Source organism: Nannobrachium achirus (assembly GCF_963921795.1).
Source record: "Nannobrachium achirus genome assembly, chromosome: 2".
Classification (NCBI taxonomy): Eukaryota; Metazoa; Chordata; class Actinopteri; order Myctophiformes; family Myctophidae; genus Nannobrachium; species Nannobrachium achirus.
In genome coordinates, this window is record NC_137811.1 from 73,531,024 (window position 1) to 73,553,034 (window position 22,011).

At 42.4% G+C, this 22,011-nt stretch overlaps 1 protein-coding gene across 1 annotated transcript; it reads left to right on the forward strand.

Moving 5' to 3' along the window:
* Nucleotides 1-9,967: 9,967 nt before the first annotated feature.
* On the forward strand, nucleotides 9,968-17,883 carry LOC308295052 (chymotrypsin-like protease CTRL-1; the record flags this gene model as incomplete). The annotated part of the gene is made up of 7 exons (XM_080737994.1): nucleotides 9,968-10,013; nucleotides 12,968-13,092; nucleotides 14,222-14,301; nucleotides 14,597-14,678; nucleotides 15,967-16,147; nucleotides 16,959-17,089; nucleotides 17,722-17,883. The coding sequence occupies 7 exons, from the start codon at nucleotides 9,968-9,970 to the stop codon at nucleotides 17,881-17,883; spliced, it is 807 nt and encodes a 268-aa protein (XP_080594120.1).
* Nucleotides 17,884-22,011: the final 4,128 nt, after the last annotated feature.

Sequence of the window (22,011 nt, forward strand, 5' to 3'; positions counted from 1 at the left end):
TGCTGAGATCTACTAGTTTCCTTAACGCTCAGTTACCGGTTGCGACTGAAGCGTCCCCACAGAGACTCCCAAGGAGGGAGAGAAGACCAGTTCATAGGTTCAGTTATGATGAGTTGGGACAACCTTCCACTCAATCCTGGTCCATACTAAGTAAAGGAGCGCTTGTGGAGTGCAGTACCTATTTGGATCCAGACCGTCTTTGTAACACTGTGTGGTGTCATCCCATGGCCAGATGTCCTGATTGTACAACAAGACGGAAGAAGCTGCAGATGGGTTAATGCCATGTCATTTGATGAGGACATCAAAATCTAAGAAGGGGGAGGGTGTAGCCCAGTGCTTATTTCATGCCCTTAGCCTTATTCTAAAAACAGAGTTCATGTCATACTAACACAGTTTGACCAAGTTAAAATGTATGCCTTTAATAAATAGTTGTCTGTTAAAAATAGCCCTGCTATATAAATAGGTTTTGTAAAAAGACTTATGTTAAAAATGCATACAGTATATTTCATGGGTGTTAAAGGGTTAATTTCATGGGAGACTGTGGAAGATAAAACCTTAACGAGTCACAGTGACCCAGTACTGATCAAAGCGTTTTCTGATCAAAGGGTAAGCTTGTTTGTTACCTAGGCAACTGAGTTTCAGGTTTATTGATGATGTATGCTGATTGGTGACTTCTCAATCAGTCCAGTGGGGAGAGAGGAGAGGGGAATGATTGCTGGGCAGAATCACCTGTTGTATGTTCTGACACAGAAATGTTTGCAGTTTGCTGTTTGATGGATGCACAGTAGCTACTCTTTTTTCTTTGTTGTTTTCACTTGAGTGTGTGAAGTCTCAGTAAGCTTGTATAAGTAAGTGTGTGTTTGAGCTGAGGGGAAAAGTCATTAGATTAATCTACAAGAGGACATCGAGACTGACTTTACAGATTGTTTGGGAGTATATTTTCTGCAGAAGGATTCTACCAGCCCATTGTCTGTTTCACCTCAGTCACACACCTTGTCATCCTTTCACCAACTGTTCCCCAGAGCGAACAGGAACTGTGAGTAGGGCTTTCTGGAACTTTTCACCGAAAAGAGGATTACAGTATCATCACCCCAACTGTTCCCCAGAGCGAACAGAGACTTTGAGTAGCATTTGCTCATCTACAAGAGGAGGATCCCATCATATCAGGCCTGCACCTTTTTTGTTTTGTGTGATTGTGTGCGTGCGAGTGTGGGCCCACTGAATATATTGTTTGAAGGCATTTTGTGAACAATTTATGTTTTGCTGAATTGAAGTAAGATCAAAGGGATTTTTACAAGAGGTATTTTGAGAAGTGTTGGGATTTGAGTTTTGACTTTTGGGTTTAGTGAAGTCAAGTTTGGGTTCTTCATGTGAAGGTAATTAGGAGACTACAATTTTGTAGATCTCTTGTTTTTGATTTCATAAAACGGCATCAGGCCCAGCGGTTCAATTTAAAAAGGTTTACTGTTCAATTTCATGTGTATGTCCATTTCATGTTTTATTTATTATTTACATTTAAAAAGGGTTAAAACATTTAAGTAAAACTTTGATTACCCTTTAAACTGTGGTCTGTTCATTTATTTACAAAAGGTCTGTGGTCTAATTAATGAGCCTTGTGGTTTATTTTATAAATACAGGGTTTACAGTAGAAAGAACCGAACTCAAACGCCCCGTTACTCCTTTCCCTATAGTATCGGGGTGCTACAGTGGGTATATACACGGCACGCAGGACATGCTAGATAAGGCAGCAAGGAAAGCATGCCAAAAGACCCAAGAAGAGTGCTTAAAATCTACAAAAAATAAAACTACTTCCACATAATCTCCCAAGTCCCAACTTTAAAGTGAGTTCATCTAACCATTTTACAGTATCATCAGGAACGACAACATCCTTCTGAGGGACTTGTTGTTCAGTGTGCAGACAGACAGACAGACAGACAGACAGACAGACAGACAGACAGACAGACAGACAGACAGACAGACAGACAGACAGACAGACACAAGGTGGACCCAGTGGATCAAGTTGAGTAAAATAAAAAAGTGTGGACTCTGCATGTAGTTTCCTGACTTTCCAGACTGTGTCTGGCATAGCAATGCTTTCTCCAGTTTTTAATCTTTTTATTTTCATTTTTCTTTTTTTGTAAAAATACAAAAATATGGATTCACGGTTTGCTATAAATATGTTTGCTCAATCATGTACAGTATGTTCACAAATAATTGTTTCTCTTTTATACTGAAGAAGACCGAAGGGTCAAAACGTCATAAGAAGTTGGAGCTATTAAAAGTGAGTTGCGAGCCCTTTTTGTTAAAAAGTCTAAATCATAACGTGTGTCACATGTAGATCTGATTAATCTGCAAAAAACAATTGAATTTAAAGGGATAGCCTATTTCACTTTCAAAAAAAGCCTGATTAGACGATAAAATGACCAAAAGTTGTTTTGAAAGTGAAATATCCCTTTAAGGTTAAATGAGAACTCTCGATGACCCAAGTGACGCCCCTATTGCCCCTACCCCTGGTCTAGACTAACATACTTCATGTGGAGTACAGTTTGTGTCTTCAGCACCCAGACAGCTTGTGAGACAGACAGACAGACGGACAGACAGGTTATGAAACGCTGTCAGCTGCAGACAGACAGATAAAGCGGTGAAGTTCCCACTCCTGTCACACCTGCACACGTCCACAGGAACGTTCTGCAGTGAGTGGCTCGGGTTCAAGTGTTGCCAGGTCTGGCAAAGGAAACAAGACATGAATATGCTTGAGAAACGGACGGTTTAAACCAGTGGTTCTCAAACCTTTTGGACTTCTGTGCCCCCTTTTACTGATTGCTGAATCCAAGTACCCCCTTAAATTGACAAGAACATTTAGACTAGAACATATTGACATCAAAAGTCCAGTTTTTTACGTAAATATGTTGAAAGTAAAAGTAAGTAGTCTGTTTTCTATAAAATTTGTTGCAGACAGACAGATAAAGCGGTGAAGTTCCCACTCCTGTCACACCTGCACACGTCCACAGGAACGTTCTGCAGTGAGTGGCTCGGGTTCAAGTGTTGCCAGGTCTGGCAAAGGAAACAAGACATGAATATGCTTGAGAAACGGACGGTTTAAACCAGTGGTTCTCAAACCTTTTGGACTTCTGTGCCCCCTTTTACTGATTGCTGAATCCAAGTACCCCCTTAAATTGACAAGAACATTTAGACTAGAACATATTGACATCAAAAGTCCAGTTTTTTACGTAAATATGTTGAAAGTAAAAGTAAGTAGTCTGTTTTCTATAAAATTTGTTGCATTTTATGTCCATATATGGAGATCACTGCAGTTATAGTTCTGGGTCCATTTTATGCCCATATATGGAGATATCTGTCTATCTGCGTCTATTTTATGCCCATATATGGAGTATCTGTCTGTGCCTCCAACTGTGTTGCAGACACAGTGCCCTTTAATGCAAACCTCAAACCTGTTGTCATAGGACCCGTTTTGAACATCTGTTTGCCTGTGTCCATTTATGCCCATATATGGAGATATCTGTATCTGTCTGTCTGCGTCCATTTTATGCCCATATATGGAGATCTTTGACCATCTGTTTGCCTCTGTCCATTTATGTCCATATATGGAGATATCTGTATCTGTCTGTCTGCAATCCATTTTATGCCCATATATGGGGGCATTCATTTTATGCCCATATATGGAGAACGCGCGTGCCCGTGGGACGAACGGTTCTCGAGATACGCGGATTACATACATACATACACACTCACAGAGATTTTTTGTTGACTCATGTGGCGTACGTGATGTCAGAGCCTTTTATGAAGTGATGTCACAATGAGTCAGAGCTTTCGCCGATTTCCTCTGGAACAGCCTGATGTCAACAATCAACCCCGCATAAGGAGATTCCGAACGTTTCGCGCCGGTTCGGGAAAACCGTGCGCCGGGTCGGGTCGAGACCCGGCACTGCACTCCGTGCCGCGGCAGGGAACGCGCGTGCCGAATCTGAAGCCGGTGGGACGAACGGTTCTCGAGATACGCGGATTACAGACACACAGACAGACAGACACGCAGAGACTTCTCGCATTTATAGATAGACTAGTTCGGGCGGCCCAGCGTCTAGTCGGCGACCTGGCCAACTCGGAACAATGTAAATAGGGAATGAATGCCCCGCCCTTTAGGACCCGTTTTGACCATCTGTCTGCCTGTGTCCATTTATGCCCATATATAGAGATATCTGTATCTGTCTGTCTGTCTGTCGGCGTCCATTTTATGTCCATATATGGAGATCACTGCAGTTATAGTTCTGGGTCCATTTTATGCCCAGATATGGAGATATCTGTCTATCTGCGTCCATTTTATGCCCATATATGGAGTATCTGTCTGTGCCTCCAACTGTGTTGCAGACACAGTGCCGGTTCCCCCTTTAATGCAAACCTCACACCTGTTGTCATAGGACCCGTTTTGAACATCTGTTTGCCTGTGTCCATTTATGCCCATATATGGAGATATCTGTATCTGTCTGTCTGCGTCCATTTTATGCCCATATATGGAGATCTTTGACCATCTGTTTGCCTCTGTCCATTTATGTCCATATATGGAGATATCTGTATCTGTCTGTCTGCAATCCATTTTATGCCCATATATGGGGGCATTCATTTTATGCCCATATATGGAGAACGCGCGTGCCCGTGGGACGAACGGTTCTCGAGATACGCGGATTACATACATACATACACACTCACAGAGATTTTTTTGTTGACTCATGTGGCGTACGTGATGTCAGAGCCTTTTATGAAGTGATGTCACAATGAGTCAGAGCTTTCGCCGATTTCCTCCGGAACAGCCTGATGTCAACAATCAACCCCGCATAAGGAGATTCCGAACGTGTCGCGCCGGTTCGGGAAAACCGCGCGTCGGGTCGGGTCGAGACCCGTGCCGCGGCGGGGAACGCGCGTGCCGAATCTGAAGCCGGTGGGACGAACGGTTCTCGAGATACGCGGATTACAGACACACAGACAGACAGACACGCAGAGACTTCTCGCATTTATAGATAGATAAGGTTAAAATGAACCAGTAAGACTCCCTAATCGGGAGATACGTGGACCGTCAGGTCGCATACACAAACTTTAGAAGGCAATGGTAGCCAATCAGGAGGGAATATGGGAAATGACAGATCCATGTTGATGACATGACTTTAGAGATACTGTGTACCGCTTTGTGTATATGATTTGTATATGAGTAGGGCAAAAGTGTGACATGACATGTGACGGACAGACTGACTGACAGACAGACAGACAGACAGACAGACAGACAGAGAGACAGACAGACAGACAGACGGTGGAGGTTTTGATAGTAATTGCGACCTCGCAAAAATGAATAAAATGTATCCAACTGTTTCTGATAGTTGTGACAGATGCAACATCTCCCAGGGCACGCTGGGACACACCTTCTGGTCGAGCCCAAGGATTGTTTTCATTCAGGCAAAGCATTTTCTGGCTTGGTATACAGCAGAGTATAGCCTACCATATTCATATTGAACCTGTCCTGGTTGGGGGTGAAAAGAGAAAATGTTACAATGACATGCCTATAATGGCATTCCCAACATATATACTGTAGGGATGCCACGTTGAAAGTGGTTAATGGTTGCATTAAACAATAGTCAGCCAATTAAACCTATCGGCAGGTTTTATAGAATCCGGAGGATCTGTAGTCAGGAACAGACAGAGCCTTTAAAAACTATCCCACTAAGCAATTTGGGGGTTAAATCGCGTTCAGATGACGTCTTCGCCTAAACCGGACGTATAGCTAGATCCAGTCTGTGACGAGTTTAAATGTTAAAGTTTTTTCACCGTCTATGCCAAGCCATTGTATCACCGTCATTTAAACGCCTTTAGCGGCCCCTAGCGGCCGCCGAAAGTAGTGAAAATTTAGTGAAAATGATGGCAGCCAGCAGGATTTAAAATCATTTTTCCTTAGCTCTGAGAGCCGTATCCTACCCGTACCACCGCAGCTGATCGTATTTGTGATGATTTCTTGCACTGTTATTATTTGACACTGGGAGTCGACGGGGTTCGAACTCAGGATCTACTGTATTTGAAACCTGCGCGCTAACCGCTTGACCACAGCAGCTTGTGATTCAAAGGGGTTCCAGCAGCTATTAGTAGTTGACATATCGCTTCCCGCTGTTCGTTTGAGGTCGGTGCATTTGTTTGACAACACAAACTAACTTTATATTGATGCATAGCTATAAAACGATTTTATTTAATCATTATCGTATGGTGGGGGTGACATGCAGTCTTGTGTGTTTGTGGCTGTTGGTGTCAGAATGAATTATGTAACTCAGAGAAGTAATAGTATGCTGTCATGAGCAGCGTACCACGGCATTATGCAATTATTTAATACACTTTTAGAATTTTTCAAAGGTATTGACCAGCACGTCTTTTAGACGGCTATAATATGTGCAATGGCCAGAAACTGCTCAGTGGATGCAATCAACTATTAAGGTAAAACCGGGAGATACTGTTAGCATCCGATAATGAACAACTTGATAAAAATGTATTTAAAAAAAAAGATGGTCGACTAACACACGTTTGTCCTGAACGGTAATATATCGTTATTATGGAAGCGTTCAGATGACGGCTACAACTCAACTAGACTATATAGTGAAATTGGTTCTTAAAATTACTTTAGTCCAATATTTGAAAACCAGGTGTGGATATTAAAGCTGTTTTTTTAATCAACAAGTATGGAATAATGGATTAAATGTAATCAGCTACAATCGGTCTATAGACAGACTGACGATAGACGGTTCAAATGAGGGCTAAACATAACCATTGGGCTAAATGACGGCTTGTGTTTACTGGGTATGTTTACAGAAAGTGGGTATATACACGGCACGCAGGACATGCTAGATAAGGCAGCAAGGAAAGCATGCCAAAAGACCCAAGAAGAGTGCTTAAAATCTACAAAAAATAAAACTACTTCCACATAATCTCCCAAGTCCCAACTTTAAAGTGAGTTCATCTAACCATTTTACAGTATCATCAGGAACGACAACATCCTTCTGAGGGACTTGTTGTTCAGTGTGCAGACAGACAGACAGACAGACAGACAGACAGACAGACAGACAGACAGACACACACAAGGTGGACCCAGTGGATCAAGTTGAGTAAAATAAAAAAGTGTGGACTCTGCATGTAGTTTCCTGACTTTCCAGACTGTGTCTGGCATAGCAATGCTTTCTCCAGTTTTTAATCTTTTTATTTTCATTTTTCTTTTTTTGTAAAAATACAAAAATATGGATTCACGGTTTGCTATAAATATGTTTGCTCAATCATGTACAGTATGTTCACAAATAATTGTTTCTCTTTTATACTGAAGAAGACCGAAGGGTCAAAACGTCATAAGAAGTTGGAGCTATTAAAAGTGAGTTGCGAGCCCTTTTTGTTAAAACGTCTAAATCATAACGTGTGTCACATGTAGATCTGATTAATCTGCAAAAAACAATTGAATTTAAAGGGATAGCCTATTTCACTTAAAAAAAAAAGCCTGATTAGACGATAAAATGACCAAAAGTTGTTTTGAAAGTGAAATATCCCTTTAAGGTTAAATGAGAACTCTCGATGACCCAAGTGACGCCCCTATTGCCCCTACCCCTGGTCTAGACTAACATACTTCATGTGGAGTACAGTTTGTGTCTTCAGCACCCAGACAGCTTGTGAGACAGACAGACAGACGGACAGACAGGTTATGAAACGCTGTCAGCTGCAGACAGACAGATAAAGCGGTGAAGTTCCCACTCCTGTCACACCTGCACACGTCCACAGGAACGTTCTGCAGTGAGTGGCTCGGGTTCAAGTGTTGCCAGGTCTGGCAAAGGAAACAAGACATGAATATGCTTGAGAAACGGACGGTTTAAACCAGTGGTTCTCAAACCTTTTGGACTTCTGTGCCCCCTTTTACTGATTGCTGAATCCAAGTACCCCCTTAAATTGACAAGAACATTTAGACTAGAACATATTGACATCAAAAGTCCAGTTTTTTACGTAAATATGTTGAAAGTAAAAGTAAGTAGTCTGTTTTCTATAAAATTTGTACCTAATTTGGTTTAAAGCTTTGCGGAGCAGCACGTTCACATAATTGTCAATGTTTTATCATTAAACACAACAGTAAAATAAATGTTTCCATTTTCCGTTTTCTCTCAAGCACCCCCTGTAGTACCTCTGCGTACCACTAGGGGTACACGTACCCCCATTTGAGAAACACTGGTTTAAACAACAGTTTAGGGAGGGTTAGGAGGAATAAGCAAATAAGTATGTGTATAAAAGATCATGTTTAACCCATTTAGGCCTAGGATTATTGAGTGCTTTAACCAGTGAAAAATAGAAGATATACAAGCTAGCTTGTAGATCTGCTATTTTTAGAAAAAAAACGTGAAAATTCGTGCTATAAGTGTCTTTTGAATCCTTCTAAGGTTTTTTGAAAAACCTATGTTTCTATGTCAGCAATCTGGCCAGCCATCGTCAAAGAAAAGGTCCTTTTCACTGAACAGGAGCTCAGTTAGTCTGTTCTTGAGAGACTACTATGTCAGTGGTTTTCATGTCAAGGACCCCCAAAATTATATGAATTTGTCCACGGGCCCCCCATCTCAAAATATTTAGTTCCAGGGACCACCCAAATTTGAGTTACAAACGTTCGCTTTAAAAATACATATATTGAAAGATTTGCACACATTTTCACGACTTTTTCAAAAAATAGCAGACCTACAAGCTCGCAGCGCGGCACTCGGTGCCGCGCTGCGAGCTTGTAGATCTGCTATTTTTCACTGGTTAAAGCATTCAATAATTCTAGGCCCTAATGGGTTCAGATGTGCGGTTTCAAGTCTTCAAGCTTCACTGCTCTTTTGCAGAAAATGTCCTGCTGATGTTATTTTGTTCCTCAGGTTTCTTTCCCTGTTTTGCCTTTCAAATGTTTAGGGAGAATGGGACGTATTTTTGCAGAAACCCACAAATGGCATGAAACCACTCCATTCCCATTGAAAGGCAGAATCCACCTTCATATTTAAACTTCAGGGAAAGTCATACAAATAGAAACATAGCTGATCTACAAGCTCAACGTTCTGCCAATGCACTGGAAATCTGTCTGTCTGTCAGGACGTGAGAAGATTGAAATGGCACATCTGTATAGTATCTAATGCAGGGGTTTTCAAAGTGGGTGACGGGACACCCTGGGGTGACGGGGCACCCTGGGGTGACGGGGCACCCTGGGGTGCCGCGACGGCAGTCCAGGGGTGCCGCGAGATCATTTGATAATATTTGGAATTCATTTGGACACTTGAAAACATATTTAGTATCATTTTAAACTTGAAGTACAAAGTTATTTTCAGTCAGTTCTAACCAAAAATGGCCATTATCTCAACGCTTTCCTCGCAACATAATCACTAAAATGTCGTCACTGTCGGGCAGAAACCTCGTATCTCCAAGTTTCAAATGTGTACGTCTTTTGATAAGGCAAAGCTTCATCATACAAGACTGTCGCACAAAACTAGTGAAAACAGCCGATCTACAAGATCTGCTGTTTTCACCATTTTAGTACATTTTATAGATGATAAATACAAAATGAACGGTTTTGGACATTTCCACCCGACAACGACGATATGCTAATATCGTAAATATAAATATTTCTGGGGTGCCCTGAGACAAAAAAAGTTTGGGAACCCCTGATCTAATGTATTTAATAAGTAAATAAGCAACTACACTTCAGAAGAACAGAAAAATCGCAACCACCAATATTTACTAGTGCCTTCACAGAAGAAAATGGGAAAAAAACAACGTATAATAATCAGACATGGCAACATCGGTGGGTTGAGGTGATACAGTGGGTTCATCTCATCCAGGTACAGTAGCCTATAAGAGCTGGTCTCCACCACACACACACACAGACACACAGACAGTCAGTCAGTCTACAGTCGTCACTATGGCCAACATGCTCTTCCTGATCAGCTGTCTTGCTCTGCTGGCCTCTACCCTGGGTGAGTGGATGTGGATTTTAAAAGCTGAAAGTTTATTTATTTTTTATTTTATTTTATATAAGGTTTTTAATGATTAGGAGCTTGGTCTACCCATGTTATTTTGTCTAGATTGATATTTCTATGCATTTGATGTATTTATGTACTGTATTACCTTGCTTATTGTAAATCGCTCTGGATTAAGAGTGTCTGCTCAATGCCTAAACTGTAAATTGTTGAATTGGACAGGACATTTTGATTTAGTTTTTGAATACATTTTAATTGTTTTACAGTTTTTTTTAACATGTTTTTGTCATATGAAATGTTTTAGTTTTAGTTGACTGCTATTTTCAGTGTGTGCCACAACACCCAAGCACAACCAAACATAAAACAACTTGTCTTTTACTGGATCTCTTCTCCATTAGTCCCTCCCTGACATTTTAGACTAGTTTTTTTAGTAGCTATATATTTAGTCATAGTTTTAGTCGACATAGCTTATCTTTTATTTCGTTTTCGTCAAGGTAGTAGTCTACAAAACATTTTCGGCATTGTTTTAGTCAATGAAATCAAGGTAGAAACATTCCCACAATGATATAAACATATTGATGACACCTACCAAATATAAATGTTTTGGCCAACGTTTTTGACAGATATTTTGAGCGGTGCAAACCGCTCCTATGCTTGACTTAGTGTGTGGGTCCCTATGTTGTTAGTAACCGTCTAAAGGTGAACCTTTTTTTCAATGGCTAGGCTTAGATTAGACGTTGATTAGCTGTTTTTTAAGCATCTATATATAGACCGTCTATATATACATGTAGCCGATGAAATGACATAGTTTCAACATCTAATCTAAGACTAGACACTTAAAAAACATTCACTTTTAGACAAGTTTTAGCCTGGCCGTTTAGACGTAATGTAATCTAGATGGAAAAATTGCTCTCTCTCTCTCCCTGTGTCAGGTGACGTAGAAAATCTACTTAATCTTCAACAGGGGGTCCGGGACTCCTAGGGGGTCCTCAGAGTTACTACAGTGGGTCCTCCAAATCTTTGTGTGATAGAAACTTGTTTCCTCCTTTTTTATATTAAGCATTTGAACACTAGTGTCCATATTCTGAGAACTTTAGCCAAATAAATAGAAGATCTACAAGCTCACAACGCCTCGCGCTGCAAGGCCTTGTGCGCTTGTAGATTGGCTATTTTCGGCGAAGAGGTTTGGTGTAGAGGGGGAAAAAGAGCAGACTAAGTACAGACTTAAAGTTATACCATTTAACTTTTTTTATAAAACAAATCTTAATTGTCCTAACTGTTAAATCGCTAAAGTTTTAGAACCCCCACTCCGTTATTTTCAGCTTCTGAAGCCTTCTCTTTATATGTTTTCTACTTAGCCGTGACAGGGGTGGGATTTCCCGGCAAAATTACGTCATCACACTACCGGCCAATCGCAGCGAGGGTTATACACTGCCGGCCAATCACAGCGCATCTTGAAGTGGGGTCGCCATATTTGTAGTCGCCCGTGTGTCTAAGGTAATCTCGCCTACCAGGCAGGGTGAAGGAGTCCGTTTCTCCGGAATGCCTGAACGCACAGGAACCAGGGACCCCTCTAAAGATAGCTCTCGGCGAGGTGGAGGCAGACGCGGGGGTGTGAAGGTACGAAAAACGGCCGAAAGACGCGGACGCGACCGCGGTTTGCTATAGGGCTACTGACCACTAGTTGAGCATCTTACACAGTATAGCTTTAAAGGTCAAGTTCATTAAGTATCGATGGTTCAAGTGTTTAATATCTGAAAACACAAATTAATCCAAAATACACTGATGATTGTGCTGTCAAACAATGAAACTACATGGAATCTATGATAAGGTAGCTGGGGTCCCTGCTTCATCTCTCTCTCAATGAAGGGGTCCTAATTGGCCTGAAAACGTTGAAGATCCCTGCTCTATAGTCTGAAGCCCTTTGCACACAGGCGCGTTTAACCGCACGGATAAAACGGACAATATATTTTTTTGAAAAGAAAACAATGATTCTCTATGACCTCATGCACACCGGCTCCGAATTAGCCGTGCGACGAGTGGCTGCCGCCGTGCGTTTTTTTCTCGATCGAACCCAGTTCGATTCGTGCGTCTTGTCGCATGCGGTGAAAAACTCATCACTCCATTTATGACTCCTTTTGGGATCCGCAGCGCCGATTCCGCACAGCATTGCACACCAAATCCAATGCGTTTTATTCATACAGCAAACGGAAGAAACGCAACTGTCCTGTGTGCAAAGGGCTTAAGAGTCTATATCGGAATTGAAACTCTCAAAAGACCAGCAAACCTTGACGCAGAAATGATGTTAGAAGATAATACAAAACAATGTATTTACGGCGCTGTAACAGTCACACACATGTAATGTCCTATACACCAAAGACACACAAGACAAGACAAGACAGACTAACTTCCTCTTCCCGTCTCTCTGCTTATAACTGTCTAAAACATTTGATATCCTCCACTAAGCTGTGAATCATAAAACAAAGGCCCATCACTCTACTGCTGGCAGCGGTGTGACCTTCCACCTGTAGCGACTCCCTACATTCTAACCTTATCTACAGCTGGTGTTTACCTCAAAGTTCTCAGCGTTCAAACTCTATTAAGGGTATTCACTACTAAGCAATATAACATAATAATATAATGCAGGGCAGAGGCGTCAATTGGGTATGGCAAGCTATGGCAGCTGCCATACCTTGGCTACAGGGGGAAATAATAAAATGTACTGTAATAATCGTGCCGCGCGTGTGCAAGACACCAGTCATGTTGCCATACCTTAGCTTTTGCTGAACTGACGCCGCTGACGCAGGGTAAGTTTGGTCTCTCATCTGACTGTGTGGTCTCCCTGTAATGTGTGCGTGCGCGCACGTGCGTGACGTGTGCTTGTGTGTGTGTGTGTGTGTGTGTGTGTGTGTGTGTGTGTGTGTGTGTGTGTGTGTGTGTGCGTGCATCAGGGTGTGGAGTTCCCTCCATCAAGCCTCAGGTGAGGTTGGATGACGTTGACACAGACGGAGACGCTAAGATCGTTAACGGCCAGAACGCGGTGTCAGGCTCCTGGCCCTGGCAGGTGTCTCTGCAGGTGATTACAACACGATGTGAGCTTGTAGATCTGCTATTTTTCGGTGAGGAGACTCGCTGCAATGTAGGCTGAAAAGGTACAGTGCGACTGAGGTCCGTTTCACTAACGTCTAAGTGGTTAAACTGAAGCGATGTTGATACATTCCAAATGCTAGAGATACAGTACAGGCCCCCATTGTACAGATTTACACATCGCTGCCCCACGTGGCCCTCAAGTATAGAAAAAATCAAGCCCAGTTTGAAGTGAGCGGTGGATTGTGATGTCACGGTCCATGCCTCTGGTGATATTGTGATGTCCTCAATTTCTTTTGTAAACACATATATTACTCATCGTGTAACTCTCCCGAAGGGAGGTAAGATATCCTATAACGTGGCCAGGCCTCTGGAAATATTGTGGGTGAAAACCCTGTTGCTTTTGAGTGTTCCTGCGCTCGCCATCCCGGCACAAGGAATTGGGGGGACCCCTCTAGCACCCCTGGACTGGTGTCACGGGTCACGGTGCCCTAGGGTGCCATGCAGGGAACCCATTTTGAGAAAGCCTGTCCTACAGTAACATCCTCAGTGTGACAGTCAGACTAACAGAGGATTGGACTGAATAGACTATACAGACATTGAAGAACCACTGTAGGTCAAGGTGGACCGTACGTAGAGGTTGGGCTGCTCTGCTCAGACATTGCAGCAGCAGTAAAAGCAATTAATAAGAGAAAAGAAAGACAAGCGATATTAATAACAAAAATATGAAGGATTATACAACTAAATAAAAAGAAAATAAACAGAAATCTAAATAAAACAATTCACAGGAGGCAGGCAGTGATAGTTACATTAGTAATTAGGGATGCACCATCAGTATCGGCCATATATCGGTATCGGACGATATTTGCAGTTTTCGGTCAATATTGGTATCTGCAAATAAAGCTAACATTAACTGATGGCAGTAGCCAATATTTATCTGTTGTTGATAAGCATGCATTTTGCGCTGGCTGTGTTGGTGTGTTGGTTATCTGCAGCCTATACCAGGCTGTAGATTCTGAACAGTTGTTTCTTATAATGAATAAATCAAGATGTGTTTGTTTCTTTTTGGCACAAAAGTGGGAAATAAATATACAAACAAATATCTGTATCTCTCTCAGGATCACAGCGGATTCCATTTCTGTGGAGGTTCTCTGATCAACCAGAACTGGGTGGTGACCGCTGCTCACTGCCGCGTGTCGTAAGTTAATGACCACACACACACACACACACACACACACACACACACACACACACACACACACACACACACACACACACACACACACACACACACACACACACACACACACACACACACACACACACACACACACACACACACACACACACACACACCAAAGGACAAACAGTATAGAGGAAACGAATAATACAAATGTAACACAAATAAATAGTTAACATGATAACGTGTGTGTGTGTGCGCGTGCGTGCGTGCGTGCGTGCGTGCGTGTGTGTGTGCGTGCGTGCGTCTTCAGTCCTGGGCGTCATCGTGTCATCCTAGGTGAACATGACCGTCAGTCTAACAGTGAACAGATCCAGACCATCTCCATCTCCAGGGTAAGATTATTATTGTTATCATTAATACCACTACTATTGACTCAGTGATATGTATGGTCCAGTACAGAGATGACACTGAAACAGATGACCACAAAACACCTTTATATGGCAAAGTATAGTGGTATGAAGTTGTTAATCAGAATAAAGAATCTCAGTAACATTTTTTAACTGTACATTTCCAATGATGTAGACAAATGCTCAGCACACATGCAGTTTACTAGCTAATTGCATGTGCTCATCATGGCCCATTAAACCCTTTTTTCACCAAGTGCAATGTGGTAAAAATTCTGGAAAAAAGAAAGGAACGCATTTGCTTGGCTGGAGTAAAACAAGGACCGCCAAAATGATATGTAGCCTATTTGACTGCAGACCCCCCAACGCAAAATGTTTTGTTCCAGGGACCCATGCAGAGAAAGATAGATTAGAGTTACAAATGGTCGCTTTAAAAATATATATAATCAAGGATTTGCACAATTATTTTCAAACAATTATAAATAAATAGCAGATCTGCTATTTTTTGAATAGTTTAAGTGTGAAATAATGGTTAGAGTGGTCTAAATGGGTCATTTAATCTGGAGTGTTGCAGGTTTCCTGCTTCATTGCAGTCATTTCTCTGTCTCTCTATAAAGAGGCCACTCATCCATCCATCCATCCATCCATCCATCCATCCCTACAACAACAGTCATTTCTCTGTCTCTATATACAGGCTATCAGCCATTCCTACTACAGTCATTTCTCTCTGTATCTCCATATACATAAGAAGGGAATACTGTAAAAAGTCCTGGAATAAATTCCTTACCAAAAAATGTCTTCACCAATGTGTTTGTAAAAGTGTCTAGTAACACATCCCACAAAGACTGAAATTCAGTTTCCCTGGGAGAATCAGTTACAGCTGATGAAAGTTGGAGTCCCATTAAATTAACTATACAGGATAAAACACACCAAAATAAATATGCTTTAAGTAGCATGTGAGGGGTCAAACTAGGGGTTTTAATGATTCTGAATCCATTGCAAGCATTTGTTTTGCACGGAAAACATTCCAAGGAATGTTTTTTGTGCAAAACAAATGCTTGCTTGTTACTAGACACCTTTACAAACACATTGGTGAAGAAATCTTTTGGTAAGGGATTTATTCCAGGATATGACACTATTTCTGACAATATTCCCTTCTTAACAGGCTATTAGCCACCCATCCCTAACAGTCATTTCTCTCTCTCTAAACAGGCCATCATCCATCCATCCATCCATCCCTACAACAATAGTTATTTCTCTGTGTATCTCCAAACAGGCCATCAGCCATCCCTCCTACAACGCCCAGAACTTCAACAATGACGTCACTCTGCTCAGACTGTCCTCTCCGGCCCGCATGTCGTCCAGGGTGTCCCCCGTGTGCCTGGCCTCCTCCTCCATGTCCGTCCCCTCTGGGACCCGCTGCGTCACCACGGGGTGGGGACGCACCGCACACACATGTGAGTGGAGGGACACACACACACACACACACACACACACACACACACACACACACACACACACACACACACACACACACACACACACACACACACACACACACACACACACACACACACACACACACACACACACACACACACACACACACACACACACGTTTATTTATGTCCACATTTGTGTCCGGGTAGCTCAGTCGGTAGAGCTCTCGCCTTTGGACCACAAGGTCATGGGGAGGTCTCGATTCCAGGCACCGCCAACTCAGCGTATGAGTAGCACGGCTTGGGTGCGGCAAGTTGTGCGGCAAGTACTGGAAGCTGGTAGGTGTGGCCACAGACATAAAAAGGTAGACAACTCTTCCGGCTCTCTGGTATACCCGTCTCGCCTTGGTGGGCATTTTTGATTGACAGGCTTGGAATTCTTCTGTGTGCGGACAGACACGGAAGGTCGGTAGGCAAATCAGAGGCAGGTTTGAATGGAAAAGTCCCGGAAAAGACGTGTTGTGATTGGCCAGTAGTGTTTTTGAGTGGCAGCCTGCCCTCGACACTTCCTCTTTTGTGCCCACCAAGTTGGACGGGTCGCTCCAATCAACTGCAGCGGTGGACGAGGTATCTAGCTTTTTATAAAAATTAAACTAATTAAAATCGCAAAAATGATAGAAAGCAGTAAATGAAAACATTTTAACATTTATATTTTCTTTTCTCTAATTACAATCTAAAATATGAAAAAAAGAAAGTTTGTTCTGATATCTACTCTGAGTCTGAGCCCAATGTTCAGTCCTAACCATCACTCTGTCCATGTGTTCCCCAGCCTCTCCTCGCTACCTCCAGCAGGTGGCGCTGCCCCTGCTGAGTCCAGCTCAGTGCAGACAGTACTGGGGTCAGTACCGCATCACTGACGCTATGATCTGTGCTGGAGCCTCTGGAGTGTCCTCCTGCCAGGTACGAAATGCTCTTTAATAAAACCATGTTGTTTAATCACAATACTTATCCACTGGGTTATGTTTTTAATGATGCTCTTACTCAGAGCCAGGGACGTGCTGGGCCCCTGAATCAGCCCGGGAAAAAGAGTTGGAGAGGCCCTCATTGCGCGCTATAGAGAGAGATCTCTCTCTATAGCGCTGCTGCTACTCAAAGATTTGCCATTTCAGATCATGACAAGTGACAAGCCAGTGGGGCAATTACATGAGTTATATTTCGTCATTGTCGGGTGGAAACCTTGTACGTCCAAAACCATTTAAAAAATGATTTAAACTAGTGAAAACAGCCGATACTTGGAGATACGAGGTTTCAGTTCAAACCAAAATGCATATTATCTCAACGTTCTCCTCGCAACATAATCACTAAAATATTGTCACGGTCGGGCAGAAACCTCCCATCTCCAAGTTTCAAATGTGTACCGAACCAGTGACCCGCTGCAGGCTACACAAAGCCTACGTACATGCGTTTGGACCAGCAGGCCATCGAGGGCACGGATCAGCTACATTTCTAAACTACAGATTGTGCTTATGCGTTATGACCGTGTGTTTCCTCCAGGGTGACTCTATATCAATGTGTTTCTCATCTCTCTACAGGGTGACTCTGGCGGTCCTCTGGTGTGTCAGAACGGCGGGGTTTGGTCTCAGGTAGGAATCGTCTCCTGGGGAACCAGCAACTGCAACGTGCGCGCGCCTGCCGTGTACGCCCGCGTGTCCTACCTCAGGAGCTGGATCGACCAGACTGTGGCCTCCAACTGAAGAGTCCACACTCTGACCCTCCAACTGAAGAGTCCACACATGTACAGACATCACCAAATGTACATCACTCACGTGCCTGACTGGACTGTTTGAGCATGACGTTTATACTGTACACATCTGAACAGTTTTTTTAACAGTTACTATCATCTACCAACTGTTGCAATGTTTGGTCCATCTGTCACTAAAGCATGCATGAAGTAAACTCTTCAAACAGAACAGTTGTGACGTTGTTTGCATATGGGAAGGGGACACGATCTGATATTCAAATGATTTCAATAAGTACAGTATCACTGCATCATACCGTAAGCATGTCTTAAACCCACTTAAACCATACCCACTTCATGGGCCAGTGACCCTCACCATACTTAAACCATACACAGACGTGAGACATTGGGACCCTGTCACGCACATGTAAAATGATCATAAAGGTCCTTAAATTGTCACTTCAATGTTCTCTAGGGACCCCACACCAGACCTCAATGCAAGAGCCACAACCAGTCACTGACTGGAAAACACTTGTAGAGCAACAGAAATCATGTAAGAAGTGAACAAAACATACCGAACAGTACGACATGAATTACATTTGGTATACAGAGCTCAACACAAGCAGCAACAGAGACAGAGAGAGAGAGAGAGAGAGAGAGAGAGAGAGAGAGAGAGAGAGAGAGAAAGAGAGAAAAGAGAGAGAGAGAGAGAGAAAGAGAGAAAAGAGAGAGAGAGAGAGAGAGAGAGAGAGAGAGAGAGAGAGGAACATAGTTCCTACCTTGATCCATCATCTTCTACTAGACTTCATCAGTTGTGTCGGTGGAGTCCATGGATAGAGATAGAACCTCTCTCTGTAGTTCATCCTGAGACCAGCCCTGCAGTAGGGGTGGGCGATATGGTGATAAATATCGTTGAGACGATACAATGTCTCCACAATATGCCTGATACAATGAGGAAGTTGTCCTGTTGTATTGTTAATACAGAGATTCATTGCAGAATGTATTTAAACCTGCATTTTGGTCTAAATCAGTAGGCCTAGTTCTCTGACAGTATACAAATGAAACCAGTCTCCCCATAACTCTGACAGTATACAAATGAACCCAAATGGACCTGTAAGGGTCAATTTAGACCTCCAAAAAGGAACTCAGAGAGTCCCTGGACCCCACTTAGAGGACGCCCTTTTCTTTTAGATTTTGTTACCTTGTACTGTAGGTGGTTGTACTGTCAAGTAACTTGAAAATATGGTGACATTGTATTCTCATATCGCCAACCCCTACCTTGCAGTGGTGTCTCCAGTCATCTCCATCCTCCATCTGATCTGATCTGATTGCTCCAGTATCCTCCATAGGAGCTGTGGTCTCCATGCAGTGACCCTCAGTATCCTCCATACAGATGCTTGTTCAACCTGCTTGATGTTTAGAACTGCACACAGCATTATGCTGTGGTGCAGTGGCCAGGAAAGATGGAGAAATGGAGAGATGAGATAGACATGCTACTCAGGTTGTTAAACTTTCTCCAATATCATATAGCCTAGTCTATCTTTAAAGTAAAGTACGTGCACGCACGCACGCACTGCACACAGCATTATGCTGTGGTGCAGTGGCCAGGAAAGATGGAGAAATGGAGAGATGAGATAGACATGCTACTCAGGTTGTTAAACTTTCTCCAATATCAGATAGCCTAGTCTATCTTTAAAGTAAAGTATGTGCACGCGCACGCACACACACACACACACACACACACACACACACACACACACACACACACACACACACACACACACACACACACACACACACACACACACACACACACACACACACACACACACACACACACACACACACACACACACACACACACACACACACACACACACACACACACACACACACACACACACACACACACAGTTCTTCAGGCTTGCATGTTGTCAACAAACACATCTCTTTACAACATATTCAGTTCACATATCAAACACAAAGCTGCATGTTGGATCCTGACATTATTAATGTGTGCTTTACCATCATTTCTCTAAAGTTAATTCATAAAACATAATGCTAATGCTAAGCAGTGAGAACTCACCTGACAACATTCACCCACAAGAAAAAGCAACAGCAACAGTGAAGATAGATAATTAACTTCTGTTCCAACTGTCACACCTGCAGTTCAGTGGTTTAAACCTGACAACACTGACTGAAGTGCATGTTGTTTAGTTACTCTAAGTTCTTTAGTTCACTGTTTTAACAGAGTCTGTATCAAAAACCTCTCTCTCTCTCTCTCTCTGTGTGTGTGTGTGTGTGTGTGTGTGTGTGTGTTTGTAAAAAGGGGTTGAGGGGGTGGGCTGGGGATTTAAAGGGCCAGTTGCTTCTATTCTGGGGGCAGAGGGGTTATCAGACTTTCTCGTCTCAGGTCAAAGAGTAAATAACTTTTTTCATCCAGGGTACTCTGAATTACACTGTTGCTGTACACAGAATCTTACATTTATATATTTGTATAGGTTTTTTTTTTTCCATTGCTCTGTATTGTTGATGCTTATTTAGCTTTTTTGCCCTTTTCCTGTACAATGTAGGCATTTAGCAGATGCTCCTAATCATCAGTAGTCCGACTTTTTATTTTTCATATTTTTACCTGTACCTTTTTAACCTCAACTGCTGTGCCTGAACTTTAATCCCTTGAATTGTTCTTATTTGACAACAGTCTCTCAGGAGGACCGAGTTTTAGGAGTTAAACATCACATCAATCCATGAGAAAACAGTCTTTCCACAAATACACAATATCATACTCACAGCCATACCCCGACGGCACGCACAATTCACCTGACAACAATCCTGTTGTACGGCAGTGGCTCAGGGGTAGAGAAACCGTCATTAGTACACAAAGGGTTCCCAGTTCGATCCCAGGCTCCCCCAGAGTTAGCGTCGAAGAGTCCTTGAGCAAGACTCTGAACCCCTAGTTGCTCCCGGTGAGCAGGTTGGTGCCTAGCTTGCATGGTTTCCTCCGCCATCGGTGTCTGAATGTAATGAATGTGTGTGCTCCTAATCAAGAGCAGGGTATTACATCAACATCGATATATCAAATGCATAGAAATAATAATCTAGACTTCTAGAGGTAGACCAAGCACCTATAATCCTAAAAAAAATGCTTTCTAACTTTCATGTATGGTCATATGTATGTAGGCCTACACAACAGTAGGCCTACCTTTCTTTTTCAGATTTTTACCTGTAACCTTTTAACCTTAACTGCTGTGCCGCCTCTGGGCGACTGATTTTCCATGCATCTATCTATAATACGGTACATAAATATGTAATTCTTTCCCCCTAAAATACAGAAGGTGTCACGACACGAGCTTTGAGAGAATAGTAGTTTTCTTTACGACACTAAAACTATAGAAAGATGCAATTATGGGAAATTGCAAGTGTGGTTGCTGTGACGCGAGTCACACTCGCAAATTAATTCCGTCCTACCATTTGAATATTCCCCATTAAGTGAACGGGGACAATTAATTCACTAATAAATTAATGGCCATACATGGAGATATCTGTCTCAATCCTTGACCCTTTTATGCCCATATAGCCTATCCCTGATGTCATCAATACTGAAATATTATGTTTAGTTGACTAACACCTATATTGAGTTGACTGAAATCTTATATTTAGTTGACAAAAAACTGGACCAAAACTAAAACAGTTCAGATGACTACAAAATTACAAACTGTCATCCAAAAGTAGCATCAAATATTTGAGCTAATTTGTTAGAATTTGAATCCTGAAAAATAGTCGTTTTGGACATATAAGGAAGAACATATTGAAGGATACAACATTGCAAATAAGAAAAGGAGTGAAATACTTCAACTTAGAGCACATTTTGCTCTATAAACTGTGACCATGTTTTTCTATTTTCTCTCACACGTACCCCATGTAGTACCTCTGCCTACCCCTAGGGGTACACCTACCACCATCATTTGGAGAACCACTGCAATAAACAATGTGATGAAATAAAGATCGACTGATTAAACAGTGTGATGAGTTGTGGCAACCAGATTGATTGATTGATTGATTAGAAACTGAACAGTGTTGATGCATTGTGATGCCTAGTGGTCTTCGTTGCATGACATAGGTACTGGTCCTGTTGTACATAGTG